Source organism: Cyprinodon tularosa, unplaced genomic scaffold (assembly GCF_016077235.1).
Source record: "Cyprinodon tularosa strain WSP-4 unplaced genomic scaffold, ASM1607723v1 ctg287, whole genome shotgun sequence".
Lineage (NCBI taxonomy): Eukaryota > Metazoa > Chordata > Actinopteri > Cyprinodontiformes > Cyprinodontidae > Cyprinodon > Cyprinodon tularosa.
In genome coordinates this window covers 1,334,689-1,357,454 of record NW_024038993.1, presented here as the reverse complement: position 1 = coordinate 1,357,454, position 22,766 = coordinate 1,334,689, and the positions used below count along the sequence as shown (strand labels likewise).

The 22,766-nt window shown below is 37.9% G+C and overlaps 1 protein-coding gene across 1 annotated transcript; it reads left to right on the top strand.

The window, feature by feature from the left end:
* The first annotated feature begins 11,604 nt into the window (after positions 1–11,604).
* bmerb1 (bMERB domain containing 1) lies at positions 11,605–18,743 on the top strand. The gene is made up of 4 exons (XM_038290720.1): positions 11,605–11,715; positions 15,735–15,849; positions 17,258–17,337; positions 17,426–18,743. The coding sequence occupies exons 1-4, from the start codon at positions 11,643–11,645 to the stop codon at positions 17,542–17,544; spliced, it is 387 nt and encodes a 128-aa protein (XP_038146648.1). The 5' UTR covers positions 11,605–11,642; the 3' UTR covers positions 17,545–18,743.
* Positions 18,744–22,766: the final 4,023 nt, after the last annotated feature.

Below are 22,766 nucleotides of genomic sequence, written 5' to 3'. Positions count from 1 at the left end.
CCCGCAGCCTGAAATCTCCCCCCCCACCGCTTCTCCCCCCAACAGTACGGCGAGCGTTACGGGACAAAATTTCTTCTACGACGTCCACATCACCTACCCTCTCAAGTGATGAGGTTTGTTTACATAGATAATTTTACAGATAGTATTTCATTAGTCTGTGTAGGGTATAGATTTCATGTAGACTTAAGATAATAAATATACCCGTTATTTTTTCTACATCGTTGTGACGTCTTGGTGAGCTGCTTTGCATGGTGATATAAACAGACGAAGTAATTGTAGTCATTAGTTTAACAGCGAGATTGTGTTCGCTGGAAGAATATATCCCCCGTTTACAGAGTCCAAGTCATTTTGGTGGCACGGGGGTTACAACGCGAGGGAGAGGGAGAGGACGAGGGCGAAGGCAGGGAGGCCGTGCAGCTAGGGCCAGGCGAGAGAGGGGAGCCAGCGGGGTGAGAGCAGAGGAGGAAAGGCTTGAAGATCTCCAAAGGAGCCGGAGAGAAGTAACCGAGGTATATATCCAGAAAATTATTTTACAGAAAATTACTGAATCATTACCTGTGAAACGTCAGGGACGTTGCTGAATAAGTATACTGGAGAGTAACAGCATCATCACGCAGCATGTTATTGTTTTAGACAGGTCTGAGCATCCTGTACTCCAAAAACTGCAGTGATATTAGACAATTGTGTGTGTAGGATTAATTACCTGTCCAAGAGAAAACTGGCAACTTGAGCGTCACTTTGAAAACCTTTTTCCTCCATCAGTGACTTCCATCGTGTAAATGCCGTGCCAATGTTGATCCGTGTTTTTTGCCGTTTCTTGTCACGCTTGCGTTTATTCTCGTCGTGTTTCCGCTTCTTAGATGACGGGGGTTCGGTGTCCGCCGCTTTTCGTTGTGATACAGAGTAGGCATGATCCTCCATTCGTCTGATGTTTGGCCACACAGTGCCAAACAGTTTGCAAAGTCACTCACGCCTGCCGCCTTGTTCACCTTTCTTGTTACTGAGGCGCAGTATACCTGCTTCTTCTTCTTCTTTGGTTTCAGGCAGACTAAACGCTTCTCAGGCATAATACTGCCATCTACTGTTCAGTACCGTCTCAGTTAATCTCTCTCAACTTGCCGTAGTTATTTTTGAGCGTCATGGGAGATCTCGCAATCGCTAGTTTGTTGCCTCTGCGCTTGCCGTAGCGCAAAGATGTCAGCCTCCATGGCTGCGAGACCCGCTCCTATGTAATTATAAATAACGAATTCTAAGGCAACGCAAATATTATGGTTAAAAGGCTGAGCTCATAGGTGATGATAAATAACATAGTTATGTATAATATATTAAATTTCTGACTTTATATGCCTGTAATTATTACACACTGTAGCTTTAAACCTGGGGTCAGGTCATTTAGCTTTAAAACTTTATGGCTTAAGTCAAACATTTTTTTTTCTATTGACAAGCTTCCACCAATGGAGACGGAGGATTGAGATCCAAGACTTGTGATTGAACCCCCCCCCCCCCCCCCGAAAAATCAACGTTGTTGTTCTGTTAATAAAATTTGTAATGAAGTAATATGATTTGGGTTTCTGTCTGTTCGGGCAATTTATTTGTGTTAGGTTTAAACACCAAACATTTTATGTAGTAACCTGTACAAAGGAAGACACAGAGAATTTTAGTATGATTTACTTGCAAGGAGAGTGATCAGAGACTGTTCAGTTACAATTCTCCAAACCACTCTGAAAAAGTCTCCGCTCTACCAAGCTTTTTATTAAGGAAACGCCCTGGCTACAATGTGGTTCCGACTGCTAAGGGGAGGGGGAAGGGTGAAGCCAGTCGGAACCAGAAGGCTGCATAACATCATACAGTATCATGAGATAAGAGCTTTCACTCCTTTCTCCGGTGTTAGTGAGTGCATTTCCCCGTGTTTTCTCCTTGCTGACCTTGAGCAGCCAGCACTCCATCTGCACACACTAATAACAAGCATTATAAAGACAGCAAGTGAAACATTTCAACACTTTGTGTAATACAAGTATACAGGAATATGCAAATGTATAAATTTGAATGTATAAGTATAATATGATTAAAGTAGAATAACTTGTACAATTAATCCAACATTTCCCCCCTGTTTATTCACTTTAAGCTATTGATTTTATCATTTAGTAGTTACTTCTTTTCAGATTTTCAACTATGAAATCATGTTTTAGCTGTAAAAGGGTACACTCAGAGGTACTTTAAACTGGTGGGTTACTGGTAATATCATTGGAATTAGGATAAAAGTCAGGAAAATGCAAAGAGATCTCATCTTCTGCGCTGTATTCATCATCAGATGGGTATTTTTCAGTGGGCATGAGGGCATACATTTCTGCTTTCATGGGTTGTATTGGTAATCAGTCTATTTAGCAGCGCTCTAATACATGGAATACAACAACATCCACATAAGGTCAAGATGGCGGCAAATACAGCTATAGACATTAAAATAGAAAGCACCAATTGTTTGTATTTACCAAAAATGTCTCCAAATCCATCCCACATTTTTGTGTCAACTCCAGAATGGTCTTTCATTTTGCTGTTAAGAGAGCGAAGGCCTTCAAGGGCCTTTGTGAGGCTGCCATCTGCAGCGGTGTTGTTGGGAATAAAGGTGCAACACTGATCTCCAAAAATAGAGCACACACCACCTTTTTCAGCTAACAACATGTCAACAGCAATACGGTTCTGGAAAGCCATCAGAGAGGTAGCTGACAATTGTTCATGGATGGCGGAGAAGCCTTGTTCTGTTTTATTTCCCAGCCTCTGGACGTTATAATGGATGTAGTTGATTCTGTCTACATTTTTATTTAGAGTACACCACCAGCATAAAAAAGATTCAAATCCTGCAGAAACTTGATTGGCTAGTTTATACTCATCAGGAACACCTCTGGGTACACCAATGCTATCAATATAAGTAGGATCATCTCCACTCCATGCATTTTCAGATGCCCTCCTCCTTCTAGTATGCTCTGTGTGAGGTAAAATGCTGTTTGCAGTTGTCAACAATTCATCCGTTGTGAGTGATGTAACAGAAACAGGTAAAATCCAAGTGACAGCAGCACATAATCCAGTGGTGTTACATGGAAGTTTGTCAAACAATTTTTTATCTCCACACCACCACCAGATGTCGCTGCGGGATTGAGGTTTAAAAAAAAAGGTGGATACCAGTAAAATACTTGCACATTGTGTTTCATTTAGTGTGCCTAGTTTCGGGCCCGCTCCGGTCCTGTTTACACAGGTGAAATTTGCCACAGCTACTTTTTTCAAAAAGATTGGTTTCTTTTTCTCAGTTGTGGTCAGGGGATAGATGTTATCCCAAAAGGTGCAATTATCAGATGGGACCGTATAATTCATTATATTTAGAAGACATTGAGGAGTTATGGTAGCAGGAACCACACGTAACAGCGGTCTAGCTCCCATACACACAAGACAATCATTAGACACTGTTTTAGCTGCTTGTTCTGCCATTAAAAGCCAGTTGTTTGTTTGCCCAGAGATTCCAGTGATGACTCGAAACAATTCATACCATTAATATTTTGAATTTTTATCTGTTCACCTTGGGCAGAAGTAAGAATCCCTTGTATCTCATCTCCTTCTTGTGTAATATTTACGGGGCACAAATACAAAGGCCAACATGGATCGGTTCCACTAGACCGTGCACATAGAAATGAGGAAGAACAGCCTTCCTTCTCAAGGGGTTCTGCTGTGGAGTTTATTGTCATAGTGAAAACTTTGGAGGCATGGTTAACAGTGAACCCTGATATTCTACTCATCCATTTCTTAGCTAAAGGTGTCCATCCATATGATCCCTTTTTCCACTGTCCAGTGGTTCTAAATACGTCTCCCCAACCATTATGAGTTCTTTGAACTACGCGAGGAAATAGGTAGAAATCATAACCGTGCCAATTTCCGGGGTCATGTTTAAATCTTTGCGAGAATGTTTGAAAAGGAATAGTCACCAAACTGATTACTCTAGTAGAGTTATAGCAGAGATAGACGTCCCTTTTACAAATAGCTGGATCATGGGGGCAACAAGAATCCTTGCCCTGAGTGAGAGCTAAAAACAAAACTAATATGAATAATCGCATCTAGGTTCAAACTTCAAAAAGTGTTCTATGGATAATCTTTTTACACAATGGTCTACTTCCTATGACCTCTCGGCAGAGTTGTTGAACCTTCACCAGTTTGAGATGGTTGTATGCTAAAAAATACAACCCCCTTTGTACGATGGACTTCCTCTGGAGGTCGGTGAAGGAGACCAAATGTGTATTCTATAACAGGTACCACAGTAGAATTACTAGACTGCTAAGCAGTACGGTCAGGTTCCACAGAATAATTAAGAAAGTGATTTTACTCATTACTCATCTGATCTAACTATCACTTTCTTGCAATCCATTTAGAAAACAAATCTATTATAACCTAACAGAATTGAAAGGATAAATAGGTTTAGGGAAAGCACCTTTTTTAGGTCTTAAATTTAGCACATATTAGACATGCTTTACAAAAGTTTTTTGCATAGAATATAAATCCATATGCTGTATAATGAATCTCAATGCTCAATCAATCCTACAATCCCCCCGTTTGAGACATGAGTAAAATCATGACTCAATATAGCAGCTCATTCAAAGAATTTTTTTATTTGGAAGGATTGGTTTATGTTCTGGTCACATATAGGGGCCATCATGGATTTTAAGATAATTTGGCTGATTAACATGTTTGTTTCGTTGAATGTCATCCCCATTTCACATGTTTTTAATAAGAAATGTTATGTTTAATACAATGTTACGATGAAATTAGGACAGCAACTAACAATTATTTCGTAAATCGATCAGTCTATCGTTAATTCTTTCGATTAATTGGTTAGCCAAAAGTTCTGTAAAGAAGATTACTAATGACATTAAACCAGGTGAAACCAAAACACCTCCTCCTGAAGAGCTCCGGACGGAAAGTATTGACAGACAAAAACATTATATAATCGTATTTGCAAAATGTTTATAAATTTATTTTACAGTTTTGGTATGATTACTGATCCAAGTGGGTTACTCTGTCGGGGAAAGCCAGATTTGACATGTATATTATGTGTTAGAGTCTCTATACTCTATTTAATGATGAATCACTAAATTTTTTTACGAATATGCAAATAAACAATGAATTTGATTCATGTTTTCAGCCACAGATAAAATACATGAGATGGGCAACACAGAGTAACTACAGCCCAGATGTTCAACTTTCATAGTGAAGTTATTATTTTTAATGAAGCATAGTAGGTAAAAATATAAGAGTGGGGTTTAACTCTGCACGATTCTATATATTCAGAAGAAAGTACTGTATTTACCGTCTGTCTCAGTTGTTCAAATAAAATCATTTACAAAGTGGAAAACAGTCCTAATTCCACATTCATCAGAGCCGGTGATACTCCAACATTGATAAACAGCATCTAGTTAGTGTAGTGCTTAAAAATGTTTATTAATGTAGCAAAATGCTCCTTTTCTCTTTAAACAATGAATTCCTCTCATCAGTACTGATGCTCATATCAAGCATAAAAAAAAAAGAAAGGCATGCATAATGCATAGTACCAATGACACCAGACCAATAGTGTCCCTACCAAAGTTCAAATCAAACCTACGCCCTCGGGTGCCATCCTTCATTGCAGCGCCCCTTTTTTATTTATTTATTTATTATTTATCCAATTAAGTTTTTCATAGTCTTTATCAGGACCTGGAGAGTCTTTGTGCCACATGGTAATATGTAGGTCATTCGGGCCATGGACTGCTGTACAATTGGAACAGACTGTCTTCCCTCCTGAAGCAGCGCTTCTCCGATGTTTAAAGGAGGTTTGTTGGGAAAGTCCAGAGTATAATGGTAATGTGGGATGCCCAGCCTCTATCTAAACAAAGCATAGAGCATCCCTACCTAAGAGGTTAACTGGACATTCAGGTAAAGTCAGTACAGACAGCCGGAAGGAGAGTCCTTCAGGGTCTCTCAACCACACAAGCTGGATCTCCTGCACAGCCTTTAAATGACCTTGAGCTAATCGGACTATGACAGTCTCAGGTCCTTGGCCAGCACCTGGAATTTGTTGTTTAACAGTTGTTCTGCATGCACCACTGTCACACAGGAAAACTGTTGGGGTGCTATTCACATGTATAGTTAATACAACTAATCCTTATTTGTGTATATTAATTATGTTTTTGATAAAAATGCTTTGGCTAAAATGCCATCAGAAGGCTGATAAATAGAGAGGAAAAAGGAACAAGAACAGAGGGACAAAACCTAGAACAAATAATGAATGTCTATTCTATTAACATTTCTCTATCTGTAGAATGGGACTGTTTTATAGGTTTTTTTGTCGGGGGGGGGGGGCCTGCCCATCCATGCCCAGGGCCCCAAATTTCCCAAATCCGCCCCTGCCTATAGACCATCATGACAGGATAAAATGGATTTTCAGCTGGCCCCTGACTCGCCAAAGGATTTGGCAGCTCAATTAAAGGAAACACTCAATTTCAGGTTTGGGTTCAGGGGCTGGCTGTGGGGAGATTAAGCCTCCCCCCATATCTTTTGACCAAGCCCCCACAGGTCCCCCAGAACGGGTAACCCTTGTGGAGGTGCTGGGCATAGGAGAATAAGCCGGTAGATTCTCAACTTTAGGAGCTGGCAAGACTGGGGCTGAAGCAGAAGCAGCAGCAGCACCAAGTTCATTTGGGTCTTGCTGTAAAGCTGCTTGTGCTTGCTGTAATAATGCTGAATATGGACCTACAGGTAAATCATCTTTACGATGGGTATGTGCAAGGGTATGGGTTCTTTTATTGTGGTTCTGCAGGCTCCTGTATCACACAAAATTTAACAGGAGTGCCCTGGACCATCAGAACTATTTCTGGTCTATATGTTTCTTTTAAAAAACAAATCTTCTAGATTTAAGACATCCATTTTTTCACCCTCTATCTCTCTAATAGAAAATGGTTGCTCATCTAGTCATGCTGAGCTTCCTGCTTTTGTGGTTTACTTTGACAGTGTCTAGCTATGTGGCCTTTTTTTTCCACATGACCAACACGCTCTGGAATTATCAGTTGAGCGTGATCCAAAATCCCTTCCCCTTACACGGCCTCGGCCCCTACCTCCGGACTGCTGATAAAACACAGTGTCCTCTTCCTCCTGATAAAACACAGTGGAATCTTTATTTTTATTCTTTTTACTTTTTATGACTTTCTCTGCATGCAGGGCGTGATTTATATACTTTTGGAGTGTTGCACCACTCATCTCTATGTGGTGACGATTTACCCATTCTTGAATTATACATTCTTCCACATCCTTCTTTGGAGAGGGAATTCCTTCTACTGCTTTTCTAACATCTTCCTGTGTCCAGGTTCTGTATACCATTACTGTGGCTGGTTGTTGGGCATTCCCCTCAACCTGGCCTGCTAAGGGGTTTGGTAATTCTATTAAAGGAAGCGTGAGGACTGCTCCTTCACCTTCCAGGTTCACAGGCATCACTCGGGGTGTCCGTGGAGACAGAATGTCATTAAATGTTGTCGCTAAAGTTTTTGACCAATCTCCTACAGAACCTTTGGACCTAGTAATATATCCCTGGGAGGTATCAGCTTGTGGAGAAGCTACTTGAGGAGGGGCTATTTTCAATGGTGCTTCTACATGTTGTGGGGGAGTATATCGTGGAGGATCCCCCGTGGGTGAGAGAGCTGAGGGATCGGCTGCAGCGGCAGCACCTCCAATTGGTGGGAGATTATGTATTTGATGTATCAGGTTAGAATAGGGCCCTGCGTACTCATCATCCTCCTTTCTATGAAACATAACTGATCTTTCCTTTTTCTTTTTTCTCTCTTCACTTTCCCTTTCTTCCTCTTCTTTCTCTTTTCTTTGTCTCTCCTCTCTCTCTCTCTTAACTCTGCGCTCTCCCTCTTCTCTCTGACCTGCCAATTTCATCCAGACCATGGTTTGCATGTAACCTTCTTTTGCCATCAAAGTGTCTTTATTTTTGCTTTTTGTTTTTATTTTTTGTTGCAAATCTTTTATGTTTGTGGTGCTCAATTTGCCATTAAAACCGTAGTTTTTTATCCAGTGACACAATGGCTCTAACGCTGATGGGTCATCATTTTCGACTGCTTTCCAATCTTTGCACTGGAGTTTCTCTAATAACTTCTGTTTTTCTTTACTTTGCCCTTTTCCCATTTTTAACTAAATTTGGGCCCAGTGGGTTTTTAACACCTGTCGTGTTCTAAACACTGGGGCTTCAGACAAGATGGTGATCAACTACTTTTTGTGGTAAAACTCACTTCAACCTTTACAGGTGGAGTTTTCTTGTCTACAAACATCCACAAAAGCTCACCATTTAACCCTTGTCTTTTTGGTATGAAATACAGATATCTAGTGATATCTATATTTCCTTTCACACACACACTCACACACACACACTGCGCAGTTAACTTTTACCTTATTTTAAACACAGAGGACGCCGCTATCCTATGCAGAATTTAACTAGTTTACAACTCGGGGAACCTGCCCTTACAAACTAGGGGAGCCTGCCCTCCCGCGGACTTTAACTGTTTTAAAATTTCTGTTTTACCTGATAGAGTCTAGAATTGTCAGGGTTTTAGTACAAAAGGGGAATCTCGTGACCCCACGCTGAGAGGACTTCAAAAGGGGAATCTCGTGACCCCACGCCCTTCACTTCGATCTTTTTTTTTTTTTTTATATTATTATATTTTTATAAATTTTTTATATTTTTATATATTTTTCTTCCAATAATTCACTCACTCCTTATTAAAAGAAAAACTACTCACAATTCTCTGCGTCCTCGAAATGCTTCAACCGTCGGACCCCAGCCTGTAAGGGAGAGACCAGTCCCGTAAAGGGTCTCTTTGCTGCGGCCGCAGGCTTATCTGGGTCTCACTTACCTGCTGGGGGTCGTCGGGTATCTTGCAATCCGGCTCGAAGGACCAATTAATGTTAGGTTTAAACACCAAACATTTTATGCAGTAACCTGTACAAAGGAAGACACAGATAATTTTAGTATGATTTACTTGCAAGGAGAGTGATCAGAGACTGTTCAGTTACAATTCTCCAAACCACTCTGAAAAAGTCTCCGCTCTACCAAGCTTTTTATTAAGGAAACGCCCTGGCTACAATGTGGTTCCGACTGCTAAGGGGAGGGGGAAGGGTGAAGCCAGTCGGAACCAGAAGGCTGCATAACATCATACAGTATCATGAGATAAGAGCTTTCACTCCTTTCTCCGGTGTTAGTGAGTGCATTTCCCCGTGTTTTCTCCTTGCTGACCTTGAGCAGCCAGCACTCCATCTGCACACACTAATAACAAGCATTAGAAAGACAGCAAGTGAAACATTTCAACACTTTGTGTAATACAAGTATACAGGAATATGCAAATGTATAAATTTGAATGTATAAGTATAATATGATTAAAGTAGAATAACTTGTACAATTAATCCAACAATTTGTGTCAGAGCTTTAACTTCCTGACTGAAGTCCTGAGATTTTATTTTATTATCCTAAATTATTTTTTCCCTCATAATCGTTTGTATTTTTTGAAGTGCAGCAGTCTCTCACATAGTAAAAAACCGCTAAAGCAAAAAGCATGATGATACCAGTGACAGGTATCCATCCATCCATCCATCCATCCATCCATCCATCCATCCATCCATCCATCCATCCATCCATCCATCCATCCATCCATCCATCCATCCATCCATCCATCCATCCATCCATCCATCCATCCATCCATCCATCCATCCATCCTCTTCTGCTTACGCTTGTTTCTTTCTTTTTTTTTTTTTTACATGTTCTGTTCTCATCCCAACACTGTAAAAATTGTAAAATGTCCTTATATATTTAGTCAATTTTAAGAACCTTCCAGACATTTTTCATACTACCTGACATGACAATTCATAGCAAAGGGTGTTCATCTGATTGCAGGTCCGGAAGTACATATCACAGACTTTGGGTTCTGCATGGAGCTTGCATGTTCTCCCTGTGTGTAGGCAAAATAGGATTTCTCCAGGTTCATATTTGCAAAACAAACATAAATAATGAATGGCTGTTGGTCCTTTGCCTCCATATGGAGACCTCTCTGGGAGTAAGATACTCCACCTGTTACCCTTAAACCATTAAAGGAGAGCTCCAGCCTCCCTGTGTCATTCAACAGGGTTAGTCAGGTATGGAAATTGATTAGTTAAATTGACTGCTGTTTATTTCCCATGTTAAAAATTGCCAAGTTATGTCTTTTCTGTGTAATTTGTCAGTTTAAATATTTTTTTTATTTCATCATACTGTAAAATTTCTAACATCTGCAGTGTGAAGGTTTGTGATAGAATGAAAGTGCCGGTGTCGTCACATGAAAACATAAAAAAAACACACTCAGAGTGGGCATCGGGGGGAAAAGGGGCTAGAATCCACAGAAAAAATTTGAAAGGTGAAACAAAAGACAACAAGAGTGAGGTAAAGCGGAGAGAGGAGGGTTTTAATCAGAGCAACAGTAAGAAGATGGAGAGGAGGAGTGAGGAGGGAGGGTGTGGATGAGTCATAGGTCTGATCTCTCACAGTTTGAGGTAAATCTGTGCAGGATGTCGGGGGGGGGGTGCCATGTCATCTCTGCAGGAATTTTAAAGAGTTCTCCAGATGAATGATATCTTTATTTTTGTTCTTGCATCATTCTTCGTCATATTTATGGTTTGTGACAGATACCTAAGGATGAGTCAAGCCTGGTTTAGTAACATCTGAAAAAAGCTTTCAATATCAGTGTAAAAACAACTAGTCTCTGTCAGTCAGTTCCTACTTTTTCAGTTCCTGCTTAAATATATATAAAAATAGGATAATAATAATTTTTTACTTTTTTAACTTTGTATGAACCACGTAACCAATATATTGGACATAAAAAACAAGGGTGGTCTATTAATGCTTTCCATGACTATGTTTAGATTTATTTCACCTGGAAGGAAATATAGCAAGATTAAAAAAATAATTCAACCAAAAAAAAAAATCCAGAGTTTCTCTGAAAAGGTTATATATTAGGAACTCTGTGGGAGTGTTTATGAAATAATCAGCTGATCAGCTCCAAAAGGTTTCCTGAGCCTGAAAATCATCTAAATCCAGCCGATCACATTAATTAATTTGATCCTCAGGAGCTAAGAAGGCTCAATCATGTCATAACATAGAATCCCATCTTCTTTTAAAGTCAGCAAATGGGCTTAGCTGCTAAATAAATGGGAGTAAAGTTCTTTGTAAATGAAATTATGAAATTAGATTTAACTTCATGATATTTATACTATTCAGAAAAAATAAATTGTATTCTGTCAAACTTCTACATACTGAAAAAAAAAACATTTCTGACATTTGGATATGAGTTTTATGTCTGAAATTAATAAAATTAAAAAAGTCACATTTGAATTTTATTACATTTTCAAAAACATGGTTATACGGTCTTTTATTCCAGAGTATTGTCCAAAGCATTTCGTTTCTGTTACAGAAGTGAATTTTGTATCTGAAATTTTTGAAAGAGACTTTAAGTGCCTCTGTCTGTTTTTGACTTTTTTTCAGGATCCTCTAAATAAAACAATAATCTGATAGTATCCACTGATCAATTATTCTTTTTTTTTATCTCAGGATGGACGACATTCAACTGTGCAAAGACATCATGAGCCTAAAGCAGGAGTTGAGACAGATTGTTTCAGTGCCAGGTACAGTTATACACACTTACATATATTCTGTTGTGCTCCTGTACAAAGATTGGATTTTACGTTATGCATGCAAGATAATTTCTCCATCTGAACTTCACCAACAAAGGAGATACAGATTACAGCAAAGGTCAGAGGATTAATTTGAAAGTTGAAAAGCTTACCTTGCCTTATAAAACTGTTGGTACCCCTTCAGTTCTTTTGTGTGTATATATGTGTGTATTAGCGCAGGTATTAAGAGCAAGAAGAAATATTATGTTCTACTTGTTGTCCTCTGCTTCCCTGGTACTGGGAAAAGGGGGCAGCCCTCCAAAAAGAGATGCTCAGACATCCTTCTTCCCAGACACCTTCCTGATCAACTTTTGAGGTGTTCCAAGGCCAGTGGAGACATTGTATCTCCAGCCTGTCCTGGGATGTTCTCTAGGCCTCCTTCCTGTGGGACATGACTGGAACGCCTCCTTAGGATGGAGAAGCAGCAGCGCTACTCCAAGCCTCTCCTGCATGGCTGAGCTGCTTTTCCTTTTTCTAAGGGAGTACCCAGCCACCTTAAATGTGGAATCTTGCTCTTTCAGGCTTGACCCAGATTTATTGACAATAGGTGAAGGTAGGAACATAAACCATCAGGTAATCGAGGATGTTCACACCCCTGTAGCAGCTTAACTTATCTGTCTGTCTGTCCGTTTCCCGTCCAATTTTCTCCTTAGAAGACACAAACATAATTAAACTTCTCCAAGTGAGAAGCTTGGAATAGCTGATCTTCATCCTGGCTGTTACACATGCTGTAGTTCTCAGCCAGAGGTAGCAGAGCAATGTCACAAAATCTCTTGGTCCGCAAACCAGCCCTAAAAAAAATCCAGTTATGAACAGGAATTATGACAGAAGTCAACCTACTGGAGTCCAAGGTTGTTAAAATAAAATCTGATAAAATCTGAAAAAGGTGCTATTTGATTTAAAACCAGTTTTTAATACAACTTCAACTTTGTACATACAGACTGAAATGTCTTTAAATTCTTACTTGGCTGTAGATTAATTAGACTGGATGGAAGATGTTGTCAGAAAGACTGGAATTAGGTACTTTAACTAGGCCATCCAAACTCAGTATAATGCTTTTATTTAAACTTTTCTATCTCAGCTCTGTCTCTGTGTCTGTTAATAAAACCTCCACCACAAGTTTAACTTTTATTTATTCTCATCTTTTTGTTAGTTTTTTTACTTTTATTTGTAGCACTTTGAGATATGTTACCTATGTCAAGTACAGTATAAATAGTATTTAGCATTATTATTATTTCTCAAATATTTAAATTACTATTACCCCCAACTAGATGGCTTAGGACCTCTTCTTTCCTTTACGGCCACTCTCAAACTGCCTGTAAAAGACTGCTCGTTTCAATAAGGTAGAACCAAACAGTTTGCACGGCTCTTCATTTGCACAAGGAATCTTTGTGGATCACCTGCTACATGCCCGTCATGTCCCACCTGAGCACTGGAAAAAGTATAACCTTGCTCAAACAAAAAAAAATTATTTCCAGACATCACATCTGAAATATTTGACCTGATAATATGATGTTGATGTAAACAATAACCCACACATGCTCAGGGAGAACATGCAAACTCCATGCAGAAGGATGCTGGGCCGGGATTCAAACCCACAACCTTTTTGCTGCAATGCAGATGTGCTAGCCACTGCTCCACTGAGCCACTCTGTCATGGTCTGGGACATGGACTTGATCACATGCTCTGACTGCATGCAAAGCGCAGTTCACATTTGACTCAAACAGAAAAAATTACTTGCAGGCCATGAATAAATATATACATATTGAGAGAAATCAAAAACTTTGTTTTGGGTCCTTGCTACGTGTATTTAGTTCTGGTTAAATCAAAGTTGATGTCTCAAAATCCAAAAAGAATGATTTACATAATCAAATCAATAATTTTATCTAGTTTCGAGTGAAAAGCATTTTTTCAGTGAGCTGCGGATCTCTGTGGGTTGCCCAGGGTTACGTGTCTCTTTTCTACTTCTCAGATGAATGCTGTTCAAAGAACACATTCGCTTACTCTGAGTTTAAATTATGCAGATAGAGTCTGCTCTTAATAATCATTCTGAGTACATAAACATCACAACTTTTTCAGATTTTAGTTGAAAAACCAGGTATTGTTTATGTTCACTTTTACAATCATGCACAACGTGTTAACACCAAATTCAAATGAAATATTGTGGGGTAATGAAAAAAACTAAAGGTTATAAATCATTTTGCAAGGGCCTTTAAAGACAGGGGATATTACAAATTTAGCCTTTGTTTTACAGCCTAGTGGTTAGAATTTTTGTTTTTTTAATATGACAGATATGAGAGTAAGAACTAATATAGGGTTAACTCCATACTAATGTAGATATATGATAGATGGTTTCACTGACTTAAGCAGCATCTCCCTTAGCAACTACATAGGACACATGAAGCAGGGAGCATGAATCAAACCTGGCAACAGCAGAAAAAGACGTCTCCTGGGAAAGACTGTACATCATGTGTGGTTATATGTCGGGGTGGGGTGGGGGGTGTCATGTTCAAGGACGCACATGATAACATACAGTACATCCGTGACATCTCATACTGAGGGTGGGTTTAATTTTAAAGCAGGGGAGAGAAAATAACCTGAACATTCTGAAGGCATCTGCTGCAAACACCCATTCATGATGGGATGTTTATGTCTAACAGCAGCCTTAGCACCATTGATGACTGTTAACACAGATATAAAGGCTAAAAAAAATAAGGATTTATACGTAACTGGATTATTCAACTCTAAAACAGTTTCTTACAATCTTATAAAGATTAGTTGCATGGTTGGTTTCAACCTGGTGTTGAAACACATAAAGCAAAGAATGTACCTAATTGCTCAGCTCACTTGGATGAGTTGTCTGCATAAAAACAGGTTTTCTTTGGTAGTTTTTTTCTGCTCATGTTCTGATGATCATTATCAGCCCCATCACTCAGACAGATGGCCTGACATCACTCTCTGCTGCAGGATTTGATCTGAGCTGCATCGACTATACAAACCCGAGCAGATTTATATTTTTCCTCCACAGTTGCTATGACTGTGTGACTATGTTCTCCTGAAAAGGCTTCTGTGGCCTTCAGTGAATGTCTGAAAAACAAAGGCTGCAGCCAAAAAGAAAACAGGCCACATTCACTGAATGTAAGGATGTGTAACAAGCTTCATGATCATTTTCCATTTTATTGAAGGACAGGTTCACATCGAGCATTAAAAACAAGACATTTTAAGAATTAAACTAGTGATAAACAAAAAAAAAGAGTCACATTTATAAAAAGTCCTGCAGATTTTATAAACAACAAAAAAAAAGACAGCTTATTATTAACATATTTGATTTATGTTATACAATTAATTTCATTTTCTTGTAAAAAGTTGAATCTTTAAGAGTTTTGATTTGCATTAAATTTTCTCCGAAATGAAAAGGAATTTGTGGTCTGAGTTACAACTATGACTGTTTCCATTGTGCCAACCTCTGAGGCTTTGTGTTTGCACTATTTCAGTAGCATATGGAGACCTCCACCCCTCCACCCTTCAGGTTGTCCTGACCTCCTGGGGATACTTTTAGCAGCTGCACTGCCCCATTTTACTTCCAGACAGGAGACGGAGCTGAGCAGTGCATTCACTTTTCAGTTGAATCATTACATTTTTCCATAGTTTAGATTTTTATTATTATTATTCTTACACTACATGCTTATTTAGCTGCATGTGTCCATTTTGATACGATCTAGGTGGTTCCATTTGCTGCATTGGTGCGTGAAGGTCAGACAAGGCCATGGATGTTACAAAAGCATCTTCTTTCTAGAAGGAAGCTCTCAGTTTATTAGACTAGTGAAGTTAATCCTATATTTGTAATAAATAATCCATGAAGAGAATTAAGGATCTGTTTGTGATGATGGGATTTAGATGACAGTTTAACTTTAATCTGCCTAGCTGCACAACTTCACTGTTATTTATACAAATATCTTGTTTGCCAAAAGAGAAAGAGAAGAACAAGAAGCACAAGCAGCGGGAGGAGGAGCTGATCCTGAAGATCCATAAACTGGTGCAGAAAAGGGATTTCCTGGTGGATGATGCTGAGGTGGAGAGATTAAGGTACAGGCTTCATGATGTGCAGAGTTAATATCCGGGATTTGGTCTCTTTGAGATGACTGCTGATGCTACAAAGCTGAACATTTATTACAGACTGGTAATACAGAGAGGATGGTAGTGAAAACCAGGCGACGAGACTGAAGATGTCTGAATGTAACATGCAGTTGGAATGTTGTGAATGCATGTTGCACAAAGAGGTAATTGCTCATAGGGATGAAATAACAGATATGTAATTAATCGTTGGTTCTTAGGTACAGAACCAGTAAATATAGTTGTTTATTTGTTTGATATTAGATGGCCAGGTCAAATGTAAAGCTTTTTAAATCTGTTTATTCAGATATAAAAAAGAAAAAGATTTTAGAACAATTTTATTTTACAAGTAAAGAAAAGAAAGTTTATGTAAATAGATGAAATTAGTCCGACCCAAGTCTAAATATAATCACTGGGAGGAGACAATATGGCCCTCTAACCCCAGGGTAAGGGATTCCTTTATTTATTGATTGCACACCAAGCTGACATGGGTTAGTGACTCACTCTGCAACAGCATGCCAAGGTAGAGAGAAACGCAAAGTAGAAAGAATATTTAATACACATCAAACATCTTTAGAAACCTCCTAGGAATGGATTTTTTCTGAATGGTTTTCAATGCAGATTTACTCTTCACATCCTGATGGTATCTAATTGTGTTGAATCTCATTTTAAAATTCTGCAACACCTTTTAATGCATAAAGCACACAGATCATATGCAAAACTATAATGCAGATTTGAATCTGTTAGGTTTGCACAGTTAAGATTTAAATGGTAGTCTATGCTAGGTGTGAAATTTATTGATATATAAAGCATGTATTTTAACATGACCAACAGCAAAGTAAAAACAAAATAAGATTTTGCTGCACAAATCTTGAAAGACAATGAAAATAAATAAAGAAATTAAGCTGCAACATAAAGGAGCAGCAATGGAGAGGTTGGGTCTATATCCTGTTTAAAATACAATAAAAAAAGAAAAGAGATCATTTGGTTTTAGAAAGAAAACAGAGAAATTGATTTTAAAAGAAAGAAAATTGATTATGTCATCATCCTAAAATAATGACGTTCCCCGTCCACAAATTTGATCTAACTTCAACAATTAACACATCATAGGGTTGCTGTAAGCAAGTCATTTTATTTCTGCCAGGTGTTTTACAACACCGTACTTCTAAATTGAAGAATTTTATTTTGACGTAATGGAAGGAAGTGACAGAATGAAATGAGTTTGGATCTTACCATTAAATTAATCAATGATTTGCTCTACGATGTTTAAGCATTAATAAACCATGCAGCTTTGGACCGGGTCCCTGGAAGCAGTCGGGTCAGATAAATGCTGACGTTTATTGAACTGCATCACTGATAAGATGATCATATCGCTCTTCAGGGAGAAGGAGGAGGACAAAGAAATGGCGGAGTTCCTCAGGCTGAAGCTCAGGCCTCTGGAGCAGAAACTCAAATCTACAAGTAAATTGGAGCTTCAACATTTATTCTTTGACCAAATTTATCCGCATACATGCTATAACCTCCATTTCCTTTTTTTTTTTTTATACAGATCCTCCAAAGCCCAAGCGACAGATCCTAGATCCACCACCCAACAAACCATTCATCACTAAGTCGGGGGCGGCCATCATTAAGGACTGCTGCGGAGCCACCCAGTGTGCTGTAATGTAACTGACCTCTGTAATGACTGCTGCAACTTCTGTCACATGACCCACTCACTTCCTGTTTCTCAGAGAAAAACAGATAGCTGAAATCACCCTTGAGCCTCTTCAGAAATCAGATCTACTTCCTAACTACAGACACCTGGGAACTGATCCCTGATCAGTATTCAAGGTGGGGGGGTTAACAGTGAGAGGCATCTTTTAGGGACATCTACAGGGGAATGTACATGAACTAAACATGCTGTAAATAAAGTCTGATAACTGTATGGTTAATGTATTTATGCCGAGGCAGATCAGGTCATTTCTGTATATTGCATTCCTTTAAGGGGAGGATGTGTTTGATTGGACAAATAAGGCCTAAAAGCACAATATCTATTGCATTGGTAATTAATGGGGTTCTGTGATATGAAGACAAAGCCTCTCATTGTTGAATTTATCAACATTTTATCCATTAAGTTAAACTCTGCTCTTTCAGAAACCCAAACATTTTCTTTCCTTCTCATTTATTATCCCAGTTTGCAAAACTTAATTGTTACAAAGAGCAAATTTGTTCTTCTGTTGGTTATTGTTACCCAATATTAAAAGGTCAGGTTACAACGACACCTTTCTGCATTCGACACAGGAGTTTACAAGCAAACAATCTCTGCAGTTACCAAAAAAAATACACTAACCTTAGAAATGAGGTTTGTATCATATGTTCAATCATATGATAAAACCTAAAGTCATGCATGTTTAAAATGTGTACTTGAATACTCTAATCGTTGCTAAAAATCAAACCTGATGTCAGTTAGCTAAAAATTAGTGTCCAAAGCTACAAAGATGTACTTTAGGTCTGCAACTAACAATTATTTAGCTAATCTATATATATTTTTATTAATCTGATTTGATTAGGGGAGTCTTGGCCTAGTGGTTAGAGCAGAGCACTTGTGCTCTAAGAAAGTTGAAAGTAGCTGGTTTGATCCCCACAACCTCCACTCTGGGTCCCTTAGGAATACCCTTAACCCCACACTGCTCTCTGGGCACCGCACAATGGCAGCCCACTGCTCCCAAAGGGATTGGATTAAATGCAGTGGTAAATTAATCCAGTGTGAGATCAATAAAGTTCAATTATTATTAATTGATTAATAATCGGATAGTCAAAAGGTTCCTCAAAGAAATATTTTTTTATAGAATTAAAGCAGGTGAAACTAAAACTTTTCCACTTCAGGAGTTATGGGTAGAAGATATTGACAGATGAAAATATAAAAAAAATTTGTCATTAAATGCTCATTTTTATTTTTAGAATTTTGGTATAGTTACTCTTCTAAGTGGGTTGCTCTGTCAGCTGAAGGCAACAGTCTCTATAATCCAGTTAACGATGAATCAGTTACTAAATTAGTTAACTTTCATTTAAAGAATGTATTAATCAGAATTAATCCGATTTGTTTCAGCCCTACTGCACATTATCAATAGGAGACGGGCGTCACACATGAATGACAATAACTAGCTGTTCATCTCGCCGTGCTGAAAGCTAAATAATTTTTCTCTCAAAAAATGTTTTTAGTTACTGTTTTCATGACATCTTTTACCTCATCTACTTCGTAGCAAAACACTCTTCTGCATTTGCTCCTCTTTGTCACACTCAAATGTTTCAGATTAAATGTGACTAAATAGAAAAGAGATTTTTTACAAAACCTATTTAGTAAGAACAAAATCCCAAACCAACCCGCCTGTATTCAAAAACAACAACTTACTATGTCAGCACCAAGTAGTTTTCCAAAGAAATGTTTAATTCGGTTGATATTCTTGCATCTTTAATCAAGCTGAACTGGATTTTATGCCAGATGTCAACTACCTTGATTTTTATTTTTTTAACTATTATGAGGTGGGCTTTCTGAGGTTGTCCTGTCAAACTCTGAGATGCTTGAATTTAAGGTCATGGAACAATAACCTCTTCTTCAGGGTTCATTATTTTCTTCATATAAATGCACATGGATAAAAAAAAAAAAAAAAAAAAACCTAGACCATCATACCTTCACTGCCATGTTTCACTGTACGATTTATGTTTTCTGAAATAATGCTTTGGCCAGATGCAGCAGTTCAACAAAGGTTCTATGTTGTCCTATGTAGAACCTCTTATCATTGGTCTTGTATGTTGACCACTTTTAGGCTACTTTATGTTTTAACACCAGTGCTGCTTAAGCAATTGCTTGATTCTGCAGGTCTGGCCATCATCGAGCTTCAGCTTTTTGAAAACTCAGCCAAACAAAATAAAATAACAAGAAAAATGTCAATTGACAGTTAATTCTTCCTCTTTTCACTAGGAATAGTTTAGTTTGAATGGCAGTTTTTTCCCCATCCTTTAATAGAATTGTTATTTGATTAGCCTTTTGTATTTACATAACTTATTGCATCTGATAATATAGAAAACACAAGCTGATCAGCTAGTCTAGGCTCTCATAGCAAACATATTCCACTAATACAGGATTTATAAATAGGTTAGTTAAATGTCATAGCTCTGAACCAATAACTTTTTAAAAGACAATTACTTGAGCTTTTGCTACAACACTCAGATGCTTTCTCTGCACTGCTGAAGATATACCCTACTCTGTATACTGAAAGCTTGGAAGAGCTATGAATAGTAAATGTTAATCCTAAAATTCACATTTTAATCCTTCACATGGAAAGAATATTAATAATACAGTCTTTAGTCAAATGCACTCAATTTCACACCCATTACCCCAATGTACAAACTCTACAGAGTTATGGGACACATATGACATGACACATTTTATTTCCTCTGGATTTAATCATCAATCATCTCAGCTTAACACATAATGTTCAGTAAATAAAGCTTAATTTTAATCTTGGTATCAGGGCTTGGTTGAGTTCTGCTTTCAAGTGATAATGTAGCTCATGTTTCATTTAATCTTTCTGTGTCGTAGCTGTTATATAACAATCTAATGATGAAGTCATTATTTTGAGATAATAAACTAGTATTACTGGTTAATTCAACACATCAGGATAGGCATGTTAGATTCAAATGAACATTTTACATCAGGGAACCACAATTATCTAAATGCTACTGTTAAAGTGATAAAGTACATTTTCTTTTCTGACAGGCATATTAAAATGAATAACTGCTAAACACCTTATGTTTCCATGGTCATGACTAAAAAGCTGCTAATTTCTAGTTTCCATGTAATGCACAATTATGATTTCCATAAAACAGCTCAGTTTGATGACTAATTAAAGATGTAAATCACCTAAAATGAATGGCCAGATGATGAGTTGGTGTTTACCTGCTCTTTGTGCTTTTATTTTATGCAAACACACAGAGGAATGCTAACTGTCATGTTTTTTTTTTTAAATGACTAAAATCCAGTTTGATGCTTGTAAATGCCTCTGTCATGATATTTTCTCACTGTTCTTCATTCTGCAGAGTATCTTCTAAATCAACAGAGTACCATTTCATTTAGGTTGGTCATAAAACACTTGAAACCACAGTCAGTCTTTAAATTTAATCTTCGGTTTGTATGTTAACCAGGGAAGGAATGACGCTCTTGTAAATGCCTCAAATAGACTGTGCTTGAGTGTATTTAGGATCTTAGTTCAACAGTTTGCTTGACGCTAGGCACTCTTATCACATTTTTCTCCTGTTAAGTGTAGTGAATTTATTAAAGTCCTACTAATAAAAAGTCAAATATGCAGAAAATAAGCTGAAACTACCTGTAAATATATGTTTAAATAAAGAGCATCTTTCAAAAACAAACTGTATTGTGTTTGTTCTGCCCAAGGACAGGTGTGTTTTTAATACAATGTCTTACATTTATTTAAGTAATTTAGTTCAAAGAATGAAACAGACTGACGGATGTGCAAAGGAGAACCTAAGGAAGGAATGGCGCAAAACTGCTGAAGGAGTTGGTTGTTCACACTGGGCTTTACAATAAATTATAAAAAAAACTTTAGTGAAAAGAAAAAGTGTGTTAAGAAAAAGATGCACAAGCAGAGTTTTAGAGCCTGAATCAAATGATTTGGTCCTTTGCAGAATTTATTTTTGCACTTCCTGCTTCAGAGCCACTGCTCAGGCATATCAGGACATCAGTAACAACTAAACTGTTGGTCAGCGGTCCAAACTTCTATTTATATTGAAAAAAAAAAAAAAGAAGTCTATAGTCTGGGGAAAAGGGGCAAAGAATCCATGTTGCATGCGACATAAAAGTGTGACATTTCCAGGCAGTGATGATTTGTGCAACACTTTATGCTTCCTTCTACAGTGTCTAGAAAACCTTACTTAATTTCCCTGCTGTATGTGCAACCTGGACACTGCCATACTACCAAATTTACAACAGCTTATTTTTAATCAATGAATGATTTAGCAGCAAAGGAAGCTGATTAAAAACCACAGTTGGAGTATTGTTGTCTATAAAGTTGATATACATCCCTCTGCATTTAATTTCAATTAAACTTTCTGCAAAGTTTAACTTTCTACCTTAGTAATGTGCATCTAGAACCCGGTTCACATACAAAAGTACCAAAGAAACAACAAATGCTCGTGAATTTTAATGGATTCTTTTTGGTCACTTCAACATCACTGAATTGTTGCAACCAGTGTTGGTGCAGCAAGGCAGCAAAACGATGAGGGAGGGAAGGGAAAGAGGACTAGACGAGAAATCACTAACAGTTAATAAGCAGGTAAACAAAACATTCAGGGTAACAACGCTTTATTAATTCAACTGTTTTCCAGAGGAAACAGTTGAATTAATAAAGTTCCTTAAAATACTTTGTAGAATAACTAGGAGAAACAAACTCAAACACCTTCTCAAACATGGATTTCAGCAACTAAAACTATGCATAGGTGCATATTTTCACAGGTACGGCGGGTCGTCAGTAAACGGAAGCGAAGACTTCATAACATGAGTTAGTTGTCACTGTAGTTCAAACAAAGAAATTAAGTCCTTTGGCTAAATTCAAATGTAGATAGACAGTTTTTTGGTATGTTTAAGCTTTTTTTTTTTTTTTTTTTTTTTACAATTAGTTTGAAGTGGTGATTCCTTCATCTGTTAGCTGGTCTCTAAAACTCTGCAAAACAAATGAGCAATTAGAGCCACATTTAAAAACTCTCTGATTTGTGATGAATGATTAACACAAAGTAAAAAACAATATATATACTGTAGAGTGCATTAAACAGACTAATCCCAGTACAAATATAAAGAACTCCAAAACTCAGTAGGCTGTGACCCATTTCCTAAA